Source organism: Nelumbo nucifera, chromosome 4, assembly GCF_055504915.1.
Source record: "Nelumbo nucifera cultivar China Antique chromosome 4, China Antique-T2T, whole genome shotgun sequence".
Lineage (NCBI taxonomy): Eukaryota > Viridiplantae > Streptophyta > Magnoliopsida > Proteales > Nelumbonaceae > Nelumbo > Nelumbo nucifera.
Window position 1 is genome coordinate 11,698,106 of NC_142652.1, and position 23,537 is coordinate 11,721,642.

Below are 23,537 nucleotides of genomic sequence, written 5' to 3' on the forward strand. Positions count from 1 at the left end.
ACTTGCGCTTCGCTGCCATCAGATTTCTGATATTTTTTAATAGAAGAATTTAAAAGGGTTTTTCACTCTTTGCAGAACCCATTTTTGCCTCGCATAGTAGCAACAACTCGGGAAACCCTACGAAGAACCGCTCTTATTGATCTTGTTTAGGGTTTACAATCTCTACGATCTCCAATCATGCACGCACCAGTACTCGTTCTTAGTAAGTTCTGAACTGCTCTTCTTCTTCTTCTTCGGATAGTCCTCAATCGCTCTTCTTGTTCTCCATTACATTGTCACCGGATCACGGAGTTATATCTTTTTTACTCTCTCTATCTGTGTGCGTATGTGTCATCTGTGTATGTTATAGTTGTTTCTCTGTAGCTTCGTCTGCTTAACTTCGATCTGTTTTTGATAAGAAAACTAGATACAAAATTTTTGAACACGATGTGTTGGTTTGGTGAAAAGAGATTCCACGAATGGTCTATTGTAATGCCCGTGCAAGTTACTTTTTATGTGCCAATCGCTTGATCTGGCATAAAATATTTTGACAAGGTATTCTAAATTAAGTGGACATTTAGGCTGCATTTGGCATTCCTTATTTTAAGGACTTATCTCCTATTTGCTGCTAAAAACTCTGGGGCATTTTAACTACAAAAAGGAGATGAGTCCTTAAAATAAGGAATGCCAAATGCAGCCTTAATAGAAAAACGTTGCAACTTAATCTGTAGGCTATAGCTACCTTTTAGGTCAATACTTTGCTTACTTGTCTCACAAACTGTCCATATGAAGTAGCTTTAGGCCATAAGTTTTTCCTCCGAGGACTTATACCAAGTGGTTTTAGTTATAATCGTGGTGTAAGGAGTTTTCGTAATCTTAATTTGGGAATTTGGTGTGTAATTGGAGATAAAAGTTTATTATTATTATTATTATTTTGTTTCGAAAACTTGGATTTTAAGAAGCTGGAATAGTCCATACCCATGCTTGTCATGAATGCATCACATCTCTTGATTCACTAAATTGAATAGAGTTTCTTGAAAGTTTATTCCATCCATATAGATGTGATATTCCAGTAGATGGTGTGATTCCATCTTTGGTTGTCTAGGGTGGCAAACTTCCTCTGTAATGTTGGTTGAGTGAGATGAGCTATACTTCATTATTTTGCTTCTGATTGCTCTGCCCTTATTTTAGCTTTTAAAAGGCTAAAGGTGTATTTCAGGCAGTTGACCTTGTGCTTGGAGGAGAAGAATAACCATTAGCAGAGTTTTCAAGAATAGTTCATACAAATCATGTAACTGAAGAGGTAAACTAAACAAGATACTAATAAAATAAGATCCAAAATATATTTAATAGGCATTGAAAGCATTTAAATATAAACACAATACTAATATAATCTAGTATCTATTAACATCCATCTCCTTCTTTGCCTTTTTTCAGTCTTCCTATTGCAGTACAATCAAATTTATGACAATAAAGAAGAATTTTGAACCGAAAATATAGAACAAGGTAATGTAGGTTCAAGGTATGAAGCACGCATTATATGTACACTAATGTACATTTTAAATACATCTCTACTTTCAAGGCTATCCATCAAAAAAGAAAAAAACAGAAAATATAGATTATAGAGCAAGGGAGTAATTGAGTAGATCTATAGCACTTATTCATGAAACACACATTATATGTACACTAATGTACATTTGAAAAATGTTCCTATTTTCAACCAAATAATTGCATGTGAAATGTTGCTATAAATTATTGATTTCGCAAAAAAATTTTAACTGGAAACCCCCATATAGAGATGAGGTCAAGATCAACTTTGATGAATCGAGAAGATAGAATGGTAGAATTGAAGTGGTAGCAAGACATTATGTGGGAAAGGTTCTATTTACCCAGTGTTTTAAAACTGCAAGGTGCAAAAAAAGCGTAGGGGTCAATTTGCACCTGAGGCGCAAGGCACAAGGCCCAAGGCGAGGCCTGCGTCTTTTTAAGCAAGGCGCAATAATAAAAAACGGCTAAAAATCAAAAGTAAATGCAAAAAATTATTAAACATAATATTAATAAAAATATAAACTTTAATTTTAAAATAAATGTTTTAAAAAACCTATTATCTAATATTAAAATACATAAATATAACATGTAAAGCATATTCAAATGAGAATTTAAAAATAAAATCAAATATATAAAACATTTTCAAGCATATAAAACCCACAATCTCTTTTTTCTCAATTGCACTAATTCAAATAGCTAATGTGATGTAAAACATATTACATTCCTGATTCTCCAAGCCGCCTTTGTACCACACCCCTCGAGGCAAGCCCAAACAAGGCCACATTAGGTCTTAAATTCTTAGTTCTCACACAAAAAATAATGATTTTATAGTTTTAATTGCTTTTTAAGGAGACATTTTATTAGGATGAATGAGTGAACAACATTACCAAATAGGGAGTTCTGCTCCGCTCTGGTTCGCTCGCTTCACTCGCTCACCGAAGCTTCGAGAACCCCCTATTTGGTAATGTTCATTCATCCGAATAAAATGTCTTCTTAAAAAGCAATTAAAACTATAAAATCATTTTTTTTTTTGTGTGAGAACTAAGAATTTAAGACCTAATGTGGACTTGTTTAGGCTTGCCTCGAGGGGTGTGGCACGGGGGTCCAGGGGCGGAGCCCTTGGCCTAGTTGCTAGACACAAAAAGAGCAAAAAGGCATCAAAGTTTCAAAAGGCGCACGCCTAGGCACACCAGGTGTGTGCCTTTTGAAAGGGTTGTGCCTAGGACCTGGGTGAGGCTCCTACCCTGAAATGCGCATCGCCTATGCACCTAGACACGCCTTTTAAATCACTCTATTTACCATTTGCAAGAATGTTGGATTGTGCTCTATTAATGTGGAGGCCTGGGTGGCGTTGCAAGTCCACTTTGTTGCAACTTGTGAGGAGGTTCAGTCTAAATTGTATCATTGTTTATGGAGATTTGAGACTAGTTATTAATGGAAGGGAATTGAGGACCCACCTTGGAATATTAAGAATATCCTAGAAGAGTGCCCGGTTGTTTGTCAAGACTCTTGTTTAACTGTTACTTACATGCTTGCTTTTAGAGAAGCCACCATTGTGGCTGATTGGTTGGAAAGTCAAGGTCATACATGCATGTTGCCTCTCCAGTCTTTCTAGACTGGCATCTCAATTATCTGTGTTTCTGTGATGCTTGGGGAAGGGCTACCCCCGTTTTGGGATAGGTTTGGAGGAAATATGATATCAGTAGCATTTGAGTACTAGTTGTTTTTATCATTTTATTTTCTAAGGTATAAAGGGGAAGGATCTGTGTAACAAGGTCTAAACAAAATAGTTGTCATGCTACAGTACTCAAATATGGTGATAGCAATTTAATGGAAAACAGGGACTAAGTCAATCTAATTAAAGAATGGTTAAGTGTGTATTCTAGTTACCATTCATTATTAGATCTCTAAGTCTACAAGGCATTTGTTTCTTGCATCTTTTCCATTCCTTTTCACTGGGGACCTATTTTCCTTATATGTCTTTTGATTAGTGTTATGTAAGGAGGCCTTCTTATTTATGCTCACTATTGGAAACTTTAAACTTCCTGAAGTTCTATTTGTGGTTCCATCAATTATTTCAAAGCATATTTATGGAGTTTTATTAATTGATAACCTTGCGGCATGTGTAATTTGAATGAGCAGAAGACTCATTAAAGCGGGAATCTGGAAGTAAGGTGCACCATGCTAATATCCAAGCATCAAAGGTGAGATTAAACTAGTTTCATACAACATAATGCCTTTTTTGTTGTGTAGTGTAACTTGTTGGTTTTTGTGTATTTTAGATCCACTCTGCATCTGATGTACATTTGGAGTAGAAAGTTTGTGCATTATCTGAAAAGCTTCTTTATCCATTATCTTGTTGATTATAATCTTCCTAAATTTGTATGGAGAGATTTTTGTAAAATTTCCTCAAACCAGTTGATTAGATTCTATGGTGTGGGGCTTCAGGCAGGGGAGGGCACCTTGAGAAAAAAATATAAAACAGGCAAAATTTAAGTCCTGAAAAAAGTGGAAAAAGGGAAATTAGTTGACTAAGATGAAAAATGGAAACTATGAACTTCATCAACTAGAACTCATCTGAAGATAGAATTAAATTTTAAAGCAACTTAGGTATTTTAAGTTTATATGAGGGAAAAACTTGAAATACTTTGCTAGGATCTTAACAAGTTAACACACACTTGGAAAGTGTAACATTACATATAGACCTGGCAAAAAGTTGACCCAACCCAACCCGAAAAAATAGGGTTAGGACCTCATATTTAGTAACCCGAATGTGAAAATGACCCGACCCAAAAAACTGGGTTGGGTTGGGTCATGGGTCAACCCGCTGACCTGATTGTCAAGTCTAATTGGGATTATTTATGCATTGTTAGAAATTTCCACTCTTTAATTTTTTCTGTTTAGTCTTTACTTTTTATTGTTTACTCTTTAAATTGTTAAATGTTCAAGTTTTTATTTTATATTTGGAATTTTAAGGTTAATTCTTTTAATTTTGACATTTTTCATGTATTTTTTTTGTATTTCAATTATTTTTTGGGATGACCCGAATTGACCCATGGGTCAACCCTAACCCTTACATTTAGGGTTAGGGTCTAGCATTTGACAACCGAACCCGAACCCGACCCACCCAACCCGATTGCCAGGTCTAATTACATATGAGTTAATGCTCACTTTTGAGCATGTAGAGGTGGAAGGTGATTCTCAGGTTGTGACATTCTCTTGGAGAGGCTAGAGCCTTGGCTTTCAAAGGGAATCTCGTTCAGTTAGATCCCTAAGTCCATCAATTTGTTGCCAGATAGACTTTTTGGATAAGGCGGTGGGAAATCTGAGTTGAATTGTGGGAATTTGGTAGTTCGGGTTGCTGTATGATACTGCTATCCTATAGCTGTACCAGTTTTGGTCACCTTCTTGAGTCTCTTTGGTATTGCCTCTATATTATGAAAGGTCATGCTTGTATCTTGCTCTGTTCTTTTTAATACATATTTTACTTGTTAACTTGTTATAAATGAGCAAAACAACACAGGCCACTGGATGGTTAAAACTAAGAAGGAAATTGTATATAAAGACAATTCTGGTAAAAATAATGATGTATAGACAACTCAAAGAAGATTAGCATACTTAGTTTTCACATACTGCGCTTAATGTTTCATGGACTCTCCTAAATGCTTTAGTGTGTATACCAGAAACTCATCAGATTCCAACACACCATGGATACTTTATGACACTTATGTGTAGCATTTTCCTTTTCTCTCCTTCATTATTTCAAAAAGTGAAAATCTAGTGCACATGATAAATGGCATTTTTCCTATAGAATGTTTCTTTAGTAACAAATAGAAACTTTTAGACATTTTCTATGGGTATATGATGTCAGAATTTAAAAATACGGACTGCTTCAATAGCATCTACTTTTCTGTACACTTTGTCTGTGTGCCTATGTTTTTTCATCTTACTGAGTCAGATTCCCTGACATACATGAGATTATGATTCCTATATTCATGCCCATGCAACACTCATTTATATAGAGTTTTCTATGTTACAAAAATTAAAACAATAAAAAGTTTTACCTGTCAAGTTCCCTATGCTCTTTTTGTCGGTATGCCAAATCCGAAATCTTCTACCAGTGTCAGAATCTAGAATTGACATTTCCTATCTTTGTAAAGTAGCTGAGAACATTTAACTCCATGCTAATATTTTAAAATCTTAAATCGTGTATTCTAGATGGGCTGAGCTTCTGATTATTTCATTACTATGTGGTCCATTGAATTTAATTATTGAATCATGCCTTCTGTGTAATCCGTTGCAGGCTGTGGCTGACATAATTCGAACTACTTTGGGTCCACGATCCATGTTGAAGATGTTGCTTGATGCTGGGGGAGGTGCTCTTTTTCCTTGTTGATGCATGAATTTTTCCCATTCCTATTGTAAATGAACATGGACTTATTGATGAAAAAAAGTAAAATTGACAAGGCTAAATTATTAGGCAAGACAGTATGTTTTAACCTTGTTCCACTATATATCAACTTCTATTTTAAGGATTATCCATTTGAACCTGTGAATATCAATGTACCTCCATTCTTTCAACTGATTCTGAGAGGCTTCATTTCCCCATAGTCTTTTGCATCCAACATTTTGTGACAGTTAGGTTCAGTTTGGAAAGAACACAAATACATACAATATAATACAAACTACAAGGTTTTGCACTCTACATATTTGCATTTGTGCTCCTTCCAAACTGAGCCTTACTGTTCCATTTTCTTTTCGTGTGATATTAGTTCTTTATTTTCTTCTTGACTTCTTCTATTTGATATAGATAACTGAGATGGCTTTTCTGGTTGCTAACAGGAATTGTGGTCACCAATGATGGGAATGCTATTCTACGTGAGTTGGATCTTGCCCACCCAGCAGCTAAGGCATGGTTTCTCTGTCTCTTACCACAATTGAAATGAAAATCATTTATGCCTGCTGATTATTGTTGTTGTTTTTACAATTTTTACTATTGCTGTTGTTTTTTTCTTTCCTGTTGAATTAATTGTGCATTTGTGTTATTTAGGTTTATGCAACCAATTCCAGCTCCTGACTCTGTCTTATTGCCTTAAATTTACTTCTTTGCTCATTTTTAACAAGTTTTGTGTGATGTTGCAGTCCATGATTGAACTAAGCCGTACACAAGATGAAGAAGTAGGAGATGGAACAACATCTGTCATTGTTCTTGGTATGCTTTGGGCTTACAACTTGTTATACCTTCATACTCCTGTTTATGCAATAATGCCACTGTTATTTTTTCCTCATCTGCTGTGCAAACAAGCAATATAAAAACATGCTATTCCCTTTATGCAAATAAGTTTCTAAGATTATTACCACAGGAAGAGGTAGTGAACTGATTGCTGTAAAAAATAAATTGCTCATTTTTGGGCTACTGATAAACTTCTAACATGAGTCAAGGGATATGGTGATAACACATACTAGATTTTTTATTTGTCCATACCCTTTGGTCGAGCATGCCAGTTTAATAGTCTGTTACCTGAGGGAGGGGATTATTTTCTCTTTCTCAATATAAAGCTTTTCTTTAGCATGATGTCTACGTGTTAATATCCTTGTCACTAATTACCATTTTTTATTTTTGTGAAGCTGGTGAGATGCTACATGTTGCAGAAGCCTTCATTGACAAGAACTATCATCCTACAGTCATTTGCCGAGGTAATATTTTATGCACTTGGTCATGCCTTCTCTAGTTGTAGATTGTATAATCTTTTAATGAATGATTTGATGTGTTCTTCTTGCAGCATACAATAAGGCTCTTGAGGATGCCATTGCTGTTCTTGATAGGATTGCAATATCCATTGATGTCAATGATCGTAAGTTTCTATTGTGTTAGGTTCACATTCTGTCTATTTGAATTGTATCATGTGCTTAATATGCTATTCATGGCATTCTATCATCTTCATCATTCCCTCCCTTCAAGTTCTGAAACTATTCTTGTCCCAACTGATTGTAGTGCTTGCATGTTTTTGTTACCATAGGATCATAGATATTTTCCCCAAATATAATAAAATATTTGCTTTTACAGAAAATAAAATTAAATGGAGCCATGTGTGATAGTAGTATTTCTTACTAAATTTAACAGAAGGATTTTTTTGAGTATGTTCAACATTGTCTATAGAATATGCAGATTCAATTTTGAATGAACAGGGCTTTCATTAATTGAGATTTTATATTTTTTGTTATGGAAATAACATGATTTCACTTGGCAGGTGCGACAATGCTGGGGCTGGTTAAAAGTTGTATAGGCACAAAGTTCACCAGTCAATTTGGGGACCTAATTGCAGTGAGTATTTTATGTAGTCTCTATTGCTGTTGGTGCACCTGATTTTGTAGTTTGGATTCTGCAAATTTGGTCAGACTCAAGTTTGTCACATCATTATACCATTGCTTTACTTTTATTTTCCTTGTTTCTTGTGATATTATTCTGTTGGTGGTTAAACCTTCGTTAACTTTTATATGTTTTTTTCCTCTCTTTTTTTTTGTCTGCTTGATTCTCAGGATTTAGCTCTTGATGCAACCACAACGGTTGGGGTTGACCTGGGCCAGGGGTTGCGAGGGGTAGATATTAAGAAGTATATAAAGGTTGAGAAGGTCCCTGGTGGTCAATTGGAAGATTCCAAGGTTCTTAAAGGGGTTATGATTAACAAAGATGTTATTGCCCCCGGTAAAATGAGAAGAAGGATTGTCAATCCACGCATTATTCTTCTTGATTGCCCTCTTGAATATAAGAAAGGAGAAAACCAAACAAATGCAGAGCTGGCTAAAGAAGAAGATTGGGGGCTCCTACTGAAGATGGAGGAAGAATATATTGAGAACATCTGCATGCAGATACTGAAGTTCAAACCTGATTTAGTAATCACAGAAAAAGGGCTTAGTGATCTGGCATGCCATTATTTGAGTAAGGCTGGAGTAAGTGCGATCAGAAGATTGAGGAAAACAGACAACAACAGGATTGCTAAGGCATGTGGGGCTGTTGTTGTGAACAGACCAGATGAACTACAAGAGTCCGATGTTGGCACTGGAGCTGGACTTTTTGAGGTCAAGAAGATTGGGGATGAATTCTTTGCATTCATTGTTGATTGCAAAGATCCAAAAGCTTGTACTGTTCTTTTAAGAGGTGCCAGTAAGGATCTCCTGAATGAAGTTGAAAGAAACCTGCAGGTATTTGTTGTTTTTTAGCACCTAAAAATACTTGTGTTGACCATGAGGCTATTGTTCTGAAGTACTTCAATCTTGACAGGATGCAATGTCTGTGGCAAGGAATATAATCAAGAATCCAAAACTTGTTCCTGGTGGAGGTGCTACAGAGCTGACTGTATCAGCAACACTGAAGCAGAAGAGTTCATCTATTGAAGGCATTGAAAAGGTAAACTTTTTAACTTGAAAAAGTTTGGGCATGCTCAAAGACTAGTGTGTGAAAGTACAATTATATGGATGCCACGAGAAACTCTATTCCCAATTTAAGATTTGAGATGTAATTTTCCTTAACCATTTAAGTGGTCCTTCTATTTTTTGTCTTTTTGATTTCACAGTGGCCCTATGAAGCTGCTGCAGTAGCTTTTGAGGCTATTCCACGGACTTTGGCCCAGAACTGTGGGGTGAATGTGATTCGCACCATGACAGCCTTGCAAGGAAAGGTATAAAGCTCTGTTGCTTTGCTCCTAAATGTTGTTCAAGATTTTATGTGGTGTTTCAATGAAGTAAGCAGTGGCTCAAAAAGTGGAAACTTCAAATTTCAAACTTCTCTTTTTGTTTATTTTGTTTCCTTTATTTTTGTCACAGCATGCAAATGGCGAGAATGCATGGGTGGGCATTGATGGGAATACAGGAGCGATTACAGATATGAAAGAGCGGAAGGTATAATAGCTGGCCAATTTGGCTAACCTAACTACATGCCTACATGATGTAAGCGGATCATTTATGTGTGCTCTTTATCTCTTCTTTAGATTTGGGACGCTTACAATGTGAAGGCACAGACATTTAAGACAGCAATTGAAGCTGCTTGCATGCTCCTCAGAATTGATGATATTGTAAGTGGAATTAAGAAGAAGCAAGCTCCTGGAGCTGGGCAAGCTCCGAAGCCCAAAATTGAGGAGGAAGGAGATGCGGACAATGAGCAAATACTCCCCGAGTGAAGATTTCAGAATGATTAGTTACATCGTTTGGCTTGCATTAATGTGGATGATGTGATGCATCTCACTTGTTGAGGGTGCTTGCTGCATTCTGGTTCATGTGCGGGGCTCTCTAAGTTTTGACTAGAAGTTCGAGATCAGATATAAACAATTGTGGGCTTATGCTTGTTCTTACAATTACAAAAATCTTTAAAATTCTCTAACTTCAAATATGAGATTTTCAAGGTTGAAGGATAAGACTAGAGTACTTGCACGTTTTGCTTTACTTAGTTTTTACTTGAAATTTGGTTTTCCAAGAAATTCTAGTTTCGTGGGTTTTGAGAAATACAAGGACAACTGTTTTGTCTATGAGACTGATTCATCTAAAGATATATTTAGATTTTTTTTTGTTTTATCTTATTTTCTTTTTTATTTCTCTCTTTTGCATCTGCTCAGATGTTGAAGGTATTTTCTTACTCAAACCTAGCACCATCCTAACTTTTTGAGGACATAAGTACACGTGAGAATCGGGTGGGAAGTCGGAATTCGGAAAAGAGATTGTAAATTAAGAAAGCTCTGTTCAGCATTTCGGTAATCACCTACTTTTTCACCATCCTTTTTATTTTCCACCTATCCCTTTTTAGGCGATTCAGCACTAGTAAATACTGTTTATGAAGATACGGAAGCCGAATGGAACCTATTAAATCTGAAGGATCATGTTTTGAACCTGCTGATCTCTTTTGATTATATATGTATAAATAATGGGTTCGACTATGATATGGAAAAGATATAATATATGTCAAAAACAATTGACCAATAAATTAGAATCATAAATATGATAGCGAATAAGGTGTTATTTATCAAAAAACAATTTCCCGCCATAAATCATTTAGGTAGAACAGTTATTGGTCTGCTGCACCTGCACATGAACTTGCTCATAATGCATTAGTATAATAATATAACCATGTATGATAGCAGCTGTATTACTCCTTGTACTTCATTGAGAACATCTTTAATGGAGTTTTCCTTTTGCCAAAAAAAACCTATCTTTTTATTTTAATGCTAAAAGATGATTCAAAAGGAGGTTGGCAAAGACAGAAAGGAGAAAACAAGACAGAACCAAACTCTAAGGGCCTCTCAAGTCTGCTGAGAGACAAGAATCCAATTTGGGCAGTTTGCACTATGAAAGTGAAAAACAGTAGACTCGTGAAAGCCAACTAATACAAGAACACTCAGCAAGCTTGAGAGTATCTTTAAGAACAAAAAACGCTTCAGAAGCTATATCCAGAATGAGTGCTATTAATGAGGCTAAGGCACTCCGATTCCACCTCAATTCTTTGGAAGCTACAGAGCGTTGCCAATTGTAAACCTTCTAAGGATTGCGGTTGCTTCAGCCTGAAGCGGCAAGACTACTCTGCAAGGACCAAATCATGCGGCGGCGGCGGTGCAGTACCGAAGCTATCACGAGCCACCACCGCAAAGCTTGCTTTACTCGAATTGCTAAACGCCCCATCTGAGTATATCACCGGTTCCCGGAGGTTGCTAAAAAGATTTTTTCGGAGATCTTTCTTCAATTGTGGAGGAACCTGGCGAGTAGGTTTTCAAATTCATGATCATGCTTCTCAAGACTGTGAATGACCACAAATGAAACTGATCATGATTATTAAACGAAAGCATTACGGGATCTCCAAATAGCCCAAAGAAGATAGCAAGTGTGGATGAACAACTCTTCTTTATCCTATGGAGAATGTTGATATAAAAAAATGGTGTTCTCTCACCTGAGGTCCTGAACAGTAATTTTTCATCTTATTTTATAGGGAACTTTCAAGAATATTTTTGCCAAAAAAGGGATGATAAAAGTCACTACTTGGTCACTGTGAACTCTTTAGTGTGAAATTAGACCGAGAAAAGATTCATAGAGACGGACTATTTTAAAACTTGGATGGCAAGGATAGGTGAAAGAAAATGGTGGTTGGACGATGAGATATGAGACTGAATCAGCACCCCATAACGTTCCATAGCACATGTTCACCGTGTATTAGAAACATTTCTCAATGATAACATCATCATTTCTAGTATTATCATGGAGAGATATTTCTAATATACACAGAAATGGACGTTATGAGAAGCAATCTTGTGGGGGGCTGATTTAAGCTCATGAGATAATAATTTTTCATAGGATATGTGAAAAACCTCAGCCTCCCATTTCCTGAGACCAGGTGGGACCTGGTGTCATAAGGGAAATCACATGCCAATGGGCAAGTGGTGACTGTGGGGTGGGGGGATATTCACAGTTCATAAAAGTTCGACATACTAGCATTTTGCAAGATGCAATGTCCAAACCATAACCATCATTATTTATATGATTTACCTATGAATGTCTTAAATCAATGAATCAATTTAAGGATTAAAGTATTTAGATCAGACAGTTTATAATCATCATATTAGTAATATATTTTAATTTTTAAACAGCTGCACTAGCTGCTGAACCGGCACTAATAGATAGATAAACAGTCACCATGCAAATTGATTTATAAAAACAAAAATAAAACATAATAAAAGATATCATCATAATAGAGAGACCGAATCAACCTCCACTAGACGATTTCGGATCTTCAGCCCACGAGAACTTTGTTCACGCCTACCTACAATACACTACCTCTGCATAATGCTATGCAGAGGATGAGGTGTTCTTCATGTGGCTACGATAAACGTGGGTAGGAGATCCGGACTCCCATGAGACTACCCCCTACAACGTCGCACACCATATCTCACTACATCCTCGCCATATATTGAGACCATCTCTGGATGATGATATCATCATTCTTGGTATTGTCATCGGGATATGTTCTTAATATAAAGCGGAGATGTACTGTGGGACGTTGTGGGGGCTGATTTGAACTCAAAAAGAGAATTTGTAATCCGTTGATCCTCCATCTATCCATCCATCCATCATCAGGAAGTGTATAAATATAAATGATTAAGTGACCTCATAAAATGATTTTTTATTTCAAACATACGCCCAACAGGTCTCATTTCATCATGCATTTAGAAACAAAAGGTGATCATCTTTAAACCCATACCTTACTCCAGGTGGAGCAGCTACCTTAAAATTTTGTTAATCAATTTCAAAAGGGAAAAGAAATTACAGGGAGGAAGTAGCCCTGGTGCTAAACCAAAACACCTTATAAGCTCAGCCCAACCTAAAAGAATAAAACAAAAAAGAAAATACATCCATTAAGGTTGTGTTTGATTGCAGTATAATTTTATTTATACTAGTACAAATGCATAAGAGTGCAAATGAAAAGAATGCAAATTTTGGTTTAATTTTATTTTGAAACAAAAATAAATCATAATTGCACCAAAATCATTTGCACTACCACGATTTTACATCAGTGCAAATAAATTTGCATTGCAACCAAATACAGCCTAAAGAAAGAAAAAAAAAAAAGAAATCGATGCCCACTTGTATTGTATTCAAGAGATACCTAGGGGTGACGAAAAAAATGAAAAACCGAAACGATTGAAAAAACCAATCGAAACCGAATAAAAAATTTAGTTAACCTAATCGGTCGGTTCGATTTTGGTTAACCAAAATAGAGAACTGACGGTTAACCGAACCGACCAATATACATATATTTATATATATTTTATGTATATTAATATATATTTTATATTTTTTATACATTATAAATTAATAAATAAGCATTATATATAAAATATATATATTTATAATATATACTATATTATTTATTATTTAAAATATAATATTATATATTTCTAGTATTTTATTATATATTTATATATTTTTCTATAATAAATATTGTAAATAATAAAAAATCGAAAAACCAATGAACTAAATTGATGGTTAACAGAACCGGTCAACCGATCGGCTTCGGTTCGGTTTCAGTGTTACCGGTTCAGTTTCAAAAGTTAGCCCACAATTTGGTTATACCCCTAGAGATACCCATCTTTTCCTCCCTTGTCCTCATCTTAAGTGTGTGGGGAGTAGGGGTGCTCATGGTTCGGTGGGCATTTTTTGGAACCGAACCGGTACTACCAGTTTTTGGAAAACTGGTAACCGGAACCGAACCGAAACCAGTTAGTTAACTGGTTGACCAATTCGGTTAACCATCGGTTTTTTCGGTTTTTTATTTTTACATTATATTATTTTAAATAATAAATAATGTATTATAAATATATAATTATATAATGCATATTTATTAATTTATAATATATAAAAAATATAAAATATATAATGTACATAAATATATATAAGAATATAGAAATATATGTATACCGGTCGGTTCGGTTTTGGTCGATTTTTTCAGTCGATTCGGTTTTTCGGTTTTTTTGCTCATCCCTAGTGGGGAGCTCGTCACTGGACCTGAACATCCAACTATTCTTCGTGTCTCACAATTCACAAAACAATTTGCCAAAAGCCGACGCTCACATGCATAATCAGCCATTCCCTATAAGCACGCCTAATTCTATTGGCCAAGGAATCCACACTGAATTCTTCAACAACTGCATCCTATTAGAATTCACAAAAATCGGACAAACAATATTCTTTTTCTCTCTCCATTTTTAGTACCATTCCTTTTTGGATTTTGAGAGGGGCAAAGTTGATCAATGGAAATTTGGTTTCCATTCACTAAGATACAAGTTCAAATCAGCCCCTCACAAGATTGCCCCCCACAATGTCCCACAGCACATCCCTGCCATGTATTGGGAACATCTCCCGATGATGAAATCATCATTTCTGGGATTATCATCGGGAGATGCTCCCAATACATGGCGGGGATATGCTGTGGGATGTTGTGGGGGGCTGATTTGGTCTCCTAAGATATCTATGCTGTTTTTTAGATGAAAAATTTATTTTCCTTGTAGGTGACTTAGTACCAACAATTGGATGGGACAAAATTACCCTTTTAATAATAGTTTTTTATGGCTAAAATGGTCATTGTCTTATTTACTTAAAAATATAATAAAAGAACATGGGTAAATGAATTACCTATTCCCTAAAAAATCACTTATCCAAATAAATACATTTACCCGAGCAAATAACTCCTCCAAAACCAAACAGAGCTATTATTAAAATTACCCTTTTAATAAATAGCTTTTTATGACTAAAATGGTCATTGTCTTATTTACTTAGGAATAAAAGAACATAGATAAATGCACTACCTAATCCCTAGAAAGCCCTTATCCAAATAAAGTACCGAACAGAGCCTTGTTAAAAATAACTTCCCTATAAAACACTTATCCAAAGTAAGCCTCTCAGCTGTGGATATGGAACTGATAAGGGAAAGCATCCAATCTCCAAAGTTTGAATGAAAATAACCTTTATTTTGATATCCAAACTGGAATTTTGAATTCAATTATATATGTTTGTCTAATTCTGATGTTAAAAATGACAACCTTTATTCCGCTGTGTTACGAGTGTCGATCAATAGTTAATACGTCTCCAATGAAAACAAGTTTGTTCTTTTGTAATGATAGACTGAAAAGCGAATCATTTTGGGGTCCGGTAAAACAGAACCGATTCTCGTTTTTCTAATTCGACCATCCAATCCGATCAGATTTTGAAAACATTGATAGAACATGATAAGGCTGTTCCCATATATGATCATTTAATTTATACTGAGATTTGTTACTCTCAGATCTCAAGGCATAGCTTCTGTAGCAATTCATAGTATCCTCCTTTCACATTGTCACTTGTCTGTTACTTCTCCCACACCTGACACCACCGTAACCTTCATCCCTGCAAGTCATAACGCATCCATAAAGAAAATACATATTTAGGAAAAGAAATAATAATAAGAGCTTAACGCAACCTAATTTTTTCACCAACAATTCGGAATGAAAGAATTTGAACCTCTTCGTAATATGTCTCAGAAGAACCATTCAACCTAAAATCTTAAGCTGTTAAGGTGAGGTCTTTGAATAGGTTGATATTCTTTAATATGTCCCCTCACACTAAGCCATGGTTTTCAAAACTGGACCGGACCGGACAGTTAGACCAGAAAAATCGGGAACTGGTCAGGTGATTAGTTCTGTTTCCCTCAAAACTGGATTTTTGTCAAAAACCGTTGATTTTGGTCAGCAAATCGCTGACCTGGGTGGTTAATCGTATGAACGGTTTTGACCATTTTTTTTATTTTTTTGTTAGAACGGCTCGACCATTTGATTCAAACAGTTGGACCATTTAACTCGGGAACCAGACCCCTGACCGGTTCGGTTTTAAAAACCTTGATGCAAACCAAAGGGTAGGAGTCAATAAATGCAGAGTTTTAGCAAATGCCTCTTTTATTTATATATTATAAATTATAGGGTAAATTGCTGAAACCTCCCTTGAAGTTTTAGACCATTTTTAAAACTTTTTCTAAAGTTTGATAATTGCAATCACTTCCCCTAAACTTTTTGACATGGTTGCAGGTAGAGCCCTTCTATTATAGTTCTCTAAAAAGAGGCATGAAAATGTCCAAAATGCCCATGAAATTGCTAGTGAGGCTGGTTTCTACAAAATAAACAATACAGACTTTATGAAAATTAAAAAAAAAAGGTGAGAATTTAAAGTTGCACCTTTACCTTTGAACAGTTGATATAAAGGACAAAATAAAAAATAAATCAATTTCAGAAAAGTGGTAACAGGGATTTAGAGTAGTGATTCATACGTAGAGAAAACTTGAAAAATAAAAATTTTGATCAAAGTAACTGTATGGGTATTTTAGACATTTTCACATTCTCAAAAAAGAGACAACAAGTGGAATGAGTTATTAAGAAGTTAATGGAATGATTAATGAGGAGAGATAATGAAACGATTTAATGAGAAAGAGAAGAGGGAGCTAATGAGGAGAGATAAAGGTTTTTAATACTTAAAATTGATTGGTTGCTTGAATAATTTTGTCCAATTTTAAAAATAAAAATTAAAAAAAAAACAAAAAATAGATAAATGGTAGGGAAGGAATGAGAGACAAAATTGGATTAGAAGCCAATTCACACTGTGCTTACAGCCACTTGTAGGTGTACATTGGGAATATCTCCCCAGAGTAAGAACTTGCAAATACAGAGATATTCTCGATGCACCGGTGCAAAAGTCTTAACACGGTGTGACAACATAGAAGGTGGTGTCTAAGGGAGAGACTTACACAAGGTTAGGGACAGCTGCTATTGGATTAGTACAGTGGAAAGCAGAAAGATGGCAGTACTAAATCCGGACTAATGTGCTTGTATATTTATAGAGTACGCCAGAAGGTAGCATAGATGAGAAGCATGGAGAAATCAATAATGGCGTTACTAATCGTCGTCATTGCACTGAGTATCCTTTTGCAAGGAGCCACTGCCGTAGAGACTTCTCCAACTGTGATTGTTGTTGGTGCAGGAATGTCCGGTGAGTATTCCATCCTCTCTCTCTCTCTCTCTCTCTCTCTCCATATATATCTATCTCTAACTAATATAAACTTCTCATTTTCAGGGATATCAGCGGCAAAAACGCTGGTCGCTGCCGGAATAAAAAACATAATAATACTGGAGGCAACGAATCGGATCGGTGGTCGCATTTGTAAAACCAACTTTGCGGGGATGTCTGTGGAGATTGGAGCTAATTGGGTAGAAGGAGTTGGTGGTAATGAAGTCAATCCCATCTGGAAGATGGTGAATAAGCTTAAGCTTAGGACTTTCGTCTCTGACTATGATAACCTCACCGCAAACACATATAAACAAGTGTACGTTCGACTTATTATTACCGTCGACACCGTCGACGTCGATACTCTTATTCCTCTCTTCTTCTGCTGCTGCTTCTACGTGCTTATTTTCAGTATTGTTCGTGTAAATTTACAGAGGTGGGCTGTACAAGAAATCCGAAGCTCAGACGGCTTTTGGTGCAGCAGACATGCGCTCCGAGTTCAGCACTAACATTTCGGTTTCTATGTCTGCTCATAGACAGGAGGACATCTCCATCTTGACGTCCCAACGCCTTACAAACCAGTTAAGAACTCCTTGATTCCCTTAAATTAGGGTTTGGTATGCATGGTCAATCCAGTATTCCATTTGTGGGATCCCTTTGATTAATTAAGTTTCTGTTTTTTTTTTCTTTGTAATTCTTTACGTAACTTATTATTAACTATATGCATATATTCTGAAGGTAAAAGCAAAAAGAAAAAGAAAAAAAGTGTCCAAAAATTGTGTTAGACCTTATTTTTCAAAATAGTTGTTTTATAAATCGGAAGCATGTTTTATAACATCTTATATGAGAAGCCCATGATATATAATCTAATTAATCTCTTTAGTTTTAGAGGTTTTATGGAATTCTACTACAATTAATGATTTAGAAATTTCAGACAAATCTGTTATTAATATAAGAGTACTGTCATGTTTTAGATTAAAACAACCATAAAACCTATTTAAAATTAAAGAAAAGAATTTTTTTTCGGTTTCTTTTCTTTTGGTATAGCTGGGGCTGTGGTCCATTGTGAATTATTTTTCTTTTAGTATCAAGAGTTTTTTTTTTTTTTTTTTTGCTGATATAACAATTTCAAAAACAAAATATTCATAGTGTAGAATACCCCTCAATAGTTTGGCCGGTTTGGTTCCCCATTAGTTGTTAAGTGGGAATTAGTGGATAGAATACATTGTAGAATGCATGTGATATTGTGAGGCCCACTGAAATATGGCAGTCCAGATCAGGTGGGCACACATGGTGAGCACACTGAGTCAGCACTTCGAAAATTATTTGACACCTGCCCCATAGAATTCCCCTGGTCTAGACTTAAAATTGATTAAAAGCAACTTTTGACTCTCGACTCGAAACATGGGCATGCCCTCAATTGTCAACTACAAAAAGGATCACTCTAAGGATGTTTTTGGTTTGAAAAGGGTTGGGGACCTATACAAGGTTGTATAGGTTTCTATCTTTCCTTTTCTTTTCTTATTTTTTTTTCTCGAGGCTCTATTCACTTTTCATGAAGTTATTTATCTGGGTAAATGTATTTACCATTTTTTTTTAATTTCTCAGGTAAATAAGACAATGGTTGTTTTAATTATAAAAAGTCATTTTTAAAAGAGATAATTTTGTCCTATCCAAGTATCAATAATTTTCCCTCGGATGAAAAATTTATTTACCTACATAAAAGATGGGTATCACTTACCTGGTTAACTGGCACCCAAAAAAAATAAAATTTCCATGGACCCTACATAAATTTGAAAAATAGAATATGGATTTCCTGGTCATTGAGAACCAAGACCCGTTAACCCACTCCCCCCTCCCAAAATCCAAAAAGCGAAAGGGCCTTAAATCAAATAAATCCTAATGTTTAAATGACGATGATTATCAAAGAAAATAAAAATTAATAAAAAAACACTTCCGAATTATCATCATTGACTTTGAGGGCATAATCCATCTTCATAATATTGAAATTCGTGATTTGAGTGAGAATTTTGTTTTTCACTTAGGCCGTGTTTGGTTTAAAGGAAAAAGTAGGGAAGGGAAGGGAAAAGTAGGGAAACTTATACAAACCTTGTATAGGTTTCCTTACATTTCCCTTCCTTTCCCTCCCTTTTCCTTCAAACCAAGCATAGTCTTAATGTCGAAAGATCCAACGTTTTCATTAATATATTTTGAATATAAAAATTGTATTTCTGAAACTTACTTTGAAAGGGACTGTCCATCATACTATGCAGGATTTTGATTTTTAAAACAAGGGCAATTGTCATTTAACCGAAAGCAAGAGATTAGTGATATGAATTTAAATACTTTGGGTTAACTTATAGGAACTCTTAGGCTCAGTTTGGAAGGAGTACAAATACAAATATGTAGAGTGCAAAACCTTGTATTTTGCATTATTTTATATATATTTGCGCTGTACATATTTGCATTTGTACTCCTTCCAAACTGAGCATTATGTGTTGCCTACTAAAAAATAAATTAAAGAAAATATAAAAACTAAAATGTCTTCATCACCTCATGTTATAGCTTTGGAGTTTGTCACTTTCCTTTTGGACTTTTCGTAAATGTGTCAAAAAGTTCATGGGACTCGATTGCAATTACCAAACTTCAGGGGAGGTTTTTTGGCAATGGTAAGAAAATTTAGGGGAGGTTTTAGCAATTTTCCCTAAAAATTAATAAAGATGAATACACACAAAAGTATAAAAAATATAAAAAAGAAAAAATGTAAAAAAACATTTGGGCACATCTCTAGTATCATGTATTCATCATATTAAATAAAAAAAGTGGATAAATAAGAATAATTTTTATAAACATAGAAATACAAAAAATTAAAAAAAAAAAAGAAAACATATTAATTGTCACGAACACTTACTAGTCCATATAAATGCATGTACTCCAAAGAATAGCTTCAGCTGCCCTTGGAACGGGGACGCCATTACTGTCCCCAATTATAAATTAATTTGATATTGTGAGGGATAAATCTCCCGTATAAGCAACCACAGCCTTTCATTTCGTTCCATTTTTTTGGTCATGAGTTTTAATATGGATGAGAGTGTTTGTTTTGTATGTCTATAGTGCTGAAACAAAATATACATTCTTGAATTTTTGGTTTAAACAACATATTTAATTTCACCTTATTTGTTCAATTGGTAGGGGTGGCAGAGGGAGGAGGTCGGTTTAGTTTTCAGCCTTTCTTTGTTCAGTTGGTAGAAAGTCGGGTGTGGAGGGTTCAGTTTTTTTTTTTTTTTTTTTTTGCTTTGGTTTGGCTGTGGTTTAATCTATGAGGGGTTAAATAGCCCCATGAACCGACTAAGATTGCTACTATATAAGATATAGCAATGGTTCTTATAGCACATTATTAATTTTCAATGTGAATGATAGTGTATCCATTCTTCCCTTTGTTTTAATTGTCGGAGTTCACTTTTATTACGACAATATTTGATAGAAAAGAACAGACTTCAGTACTTCACCATCATCATGTTGGGTGTACAAACATCTTACCGAATAGTTTACGTTAACGTGGCCATATCTCTCACTAAAAAGCTGTCTCACTTTCTTGGATGTTTCTGACTCAAACACTGCTTGCTCGATAACTGGAAGAAACGATGTCGTAAACCCATTTCTGTTGGATTTAACACATGATCAGAATGGCAGGGTTCCGTATACGCCGATCGATATGGCGGTGGACTACTACACCTACGATTACGAGTTTGCAGAGCCACCGCGGGTGACGAGCTTGCAGAACGGGGAGCCTTTGCCAACGTTTTCGAACTTCGGAGAGGATCTTTACTTCGTCGCAGATCCCAAAGGTTACGAGACCGTCGTTTACTACATCGCTAAGCAATTCCTAACTACCGATGCCGACGGCGTCATCACCGACCCTCGTTTCAAGCTTAACAAGGTGACTGACTCGACGACTCATCACTTTTCAAGCATTTGTTGTCTAGCTACTTGTCTTCTTAATTACTACTTATACATGTGAGTCCTGACAAATCATGTATAAAGTTGACTATACATGATTAATTATATCCAAATTAAATAAGAAATAGCACTGATAAATTTATATTGACTGATAAAATTTATTTTAATATAAAACAATAGAACTTTTTTACAAAATTTTAAATTTTACCACAAAAAAAAAATTATTGAATTATTTAAAACTATGAAAGCCGTATATATATAGAACACCACCTTCATATCTTTTTCAACTTTAAGTTGGGTGGACCGAATTGGGGTGGTCCCTATTCGAATTGATTATTGTAACCGGGCGGCACAGGATCATTGGAATGTGAAAAATCATTCGTCTCGCAACTCTGTACCAGACACAAAACGTTTTTAAACTTTGAGCATTTGATATTTAATTGTTTCGCAGGTGGTGACAGAGATACGACAGTCGAGAAGTGGGGTGATTGTAAAGACGGAGGATGGTTCAATCTACAGAGCTGCATACGTAATGGTCTCAGTCAGCATCGGTGTGTTGCAGACCAATCTCATCAACTTTCACCCTGATTTGCCGGTTTGCACTAGTCGTCTACTCCTTTAATTTAATTAATATGTGAGATGTTACTGTTAGAACTGAATATATAAATGAGGATGGATGAATTAATCTAGCTGAAATTTTATAAATTCGGCACAGCAATGGAAGATCCTGGCCATATACCAATTTGATATGGCAGTTTATACCAAAATATTCATCAAATTCCCTTACAAATTCTGGCCCACCGGAAATGGCACCGAGTTCTTCTTGTATGCTCATGAAAAGCGCGGTTACTACACGGTTTGGCAGGTATATATGTGATTGATCAGTTTGTTACAGACGATGAACGATGTATCTCAGTATCTGAGTTTGTTAAATTGATTATTAATTACTACTTGTGTTAAATAAATATTTGTAGCAATTGGAGAGGACGTACCCAGGATCTAATGCTCTTCTGGTAACTGTTACCGACGATGAATCCAGGAGGATAGAACAGCAACCGGATTCTGATACTAAGAAGGAGATCGTGGAGGTGTTGAGAAACATGTTCGGAAAGAACATACCAGAGCCTACACACATATTGGTTCCAAGGTGGTGGTCCAACAGATTCTACAAGGGAGCATTCTCAAATTGGCCAATTGGGGTTAGCCGCTTCGAGTACGATCAGATGAGGGTAATTAATTAATTAAGCACTGTTTTCATCGAATATTTCCATCCTTTCTATCAAATGTGTTTTGGGTTCGATCGACTATGATACCACAGGAATCGTCCCTAGCTATGTCTGTCCGCGAGTCTGATCGGAGGAGAAACAAAGATCAATGCTACTTATAAATTCTTTTTTGTGTTGTTCTAAAGGCACCCGTCGGAAGAGTCTACTTCACCGGAGAGCACACCAGCCAACAATACAATGGTTACGTGCATGGAGCCTACCTTGCAGGTTAATTAATGAGTTTAATTTATCTTTAATTAGGTGTTAATTAATTGTATATATTAATTGTGGGATTAGAGAGCAATGAGTACTACCGGTTCATTGATTGAGAAGTTGGCATGGATTCGGGGGTCTATCTAAATTCTAAGTAAGACACTGAATTTGAGAAATTAATATTTCAGGTATTGATTCTGCAAAGATAATGATCCGATGCATCAAGAACAAAGATTGCAAGTACCATGCCATGCCCAAAGGCACTTGAAGCTTGGCTTCAAGGTGTTCCATCCCTGTTCCCCCATGGATGAGTGAATATGGTGGCAGGAGCAGATCAGGATTCAGGAGAGAATTATTTTGCACTAGTATGCTTTTTTTACTTGCCTAGAGTTTTTCTTTTTTTTTTTAATTCATGTATTTTGAATGTTATCCTTTCATATTGTAGTTTAAGCTGTTTAGAGGGATGATATTTGAGGGTCCGGATGTATAGGCACGTTAGCTAATCACAATGAGTGAGCACTTAATAGATGCGTGACACATGTCCCAGCTAATGCGCCTTTCATCCAAACGTTTTTATTCCATTAGACAGAAATTATCCATTATTTTATTATTTTTGTCAAAATAATTAAAAATAAAAATAATGAAAAAAGAAAACCTAAACATGTTGGGAGTTGGGACTCATTTATGTTTTTCTTTTAGGTTTTTCTTTTTCATTGTTTTTATTTTTAATTATTTTGACAAAAATAATAAAATAATAGATAATTTTTATCTAATGGAGCAAAAACTTTTAGATGAAAGACACGTTAGCTGGGACATGTGTCACACAGACATTACGTGCTCACTCATTGTACTTATCTAACGTGCCTACTACTTCCGAACCCGATATTTGATATGATTCAATCCCTCCTAAGCTAGCTTGAAATACATGGACAATGTAGTCTACTACTACTGGAGTAGTGGGGTGGTAGGTTATAGATCTTTGGGAGCTTTGGAAGTTTGGAGAGATTAAGG

General features: G+C 35.6%; 3 protein-coding genes across 4 annotated transcripts in view; all 3 read left to right on the forward strand.

Moving 5' to 3' along the window:
- Window positions 1–5,903, forward strand: part of LOC104587195 (uncharacterized) — a 54,155-nt gene extending 48,252 nt beyond the window's left edge. Inside the window, exons 23-24 of one of the 2 annotated variants that reach the window (XM_088903518.1) lie at window positions 3,670–3,731; window positions 5,831–5,903. In XM_088903518.1, coding sequence (XP_088759644.1) covers window positions 3,670–3,700 — 31 coding nt within the window. In that variant the 3' untranslated portion in view covers window positions 3,701–3,731; window positions 5,831–5,903. Of the gene's footprint in view, window positions 1–75; window positions 203–3,669; window positions 3,732–5,830 lie in introns of those variants that run through there. The other variant, XM_088903519.1, reaches the window with a different exon arrangement.
- LOC104587198 (T-complex protein 1 subunit gamma) lies at window positions 76–10,095 on the forward strand. The gene is made up of 13 exons (XM_010244708.3): window positions 76–202; window positions 3,670–3,731; window positions 5,831–5,903; window positions 6,370–6,437; window positions 6,670–6,739; window positions 7,156–7,224; window positions 7,311–7,382; window positions 7,779–7,852; window positions 8,068–8,730; window positions 8,810–8,935; window positions 9,102–9,206; window positions 9,352–9,426; window positions 9,516–10,095. Exons 1-13 carry the CDS (start codon window positions 178–180, stop codon window positions 9,702–9,704), a joined length of 1,671 nt encoding a protein of 556 aa, XP_010243010.1. The 5' UTR covers window positions 76–177; the 3' UTR covers window positions 9,705–10,095.
- Window positions 10,096–16,921: 6,826 nt separating this feature from the next.
- On the forward strand, window positions 16,922–22,936 carry LOC104587236 (polyamine oxidase 1-like). Its single transcript, XM_088902906.1, has 9 exons — window positions 16,922–17,073; window positions 17,158–17,407; window positions 17,523–17,669; window positions 20,782–21,028; window positions 21,500–21,643; window positions 21,764–21,913; window positions 22,023–22,277; window positions 22,460–22,541; window positions 22,715–22,936. The coding sequence occupies exons 1-9, from the start codon at window positions 16,947–16,949 to the stop codon at window positions 22,792–22,794; spliced, it is 1,482 nt and encodes a 493-aa protein (XP_088759032.1). The 5' UTR covers window positions 16,922–16,946; the 3' UTR covers window positions 22,795–22,936.
- The last annotated feature ends 601 nt before the right edge of the window (window positions 22,937–23,537 follow it).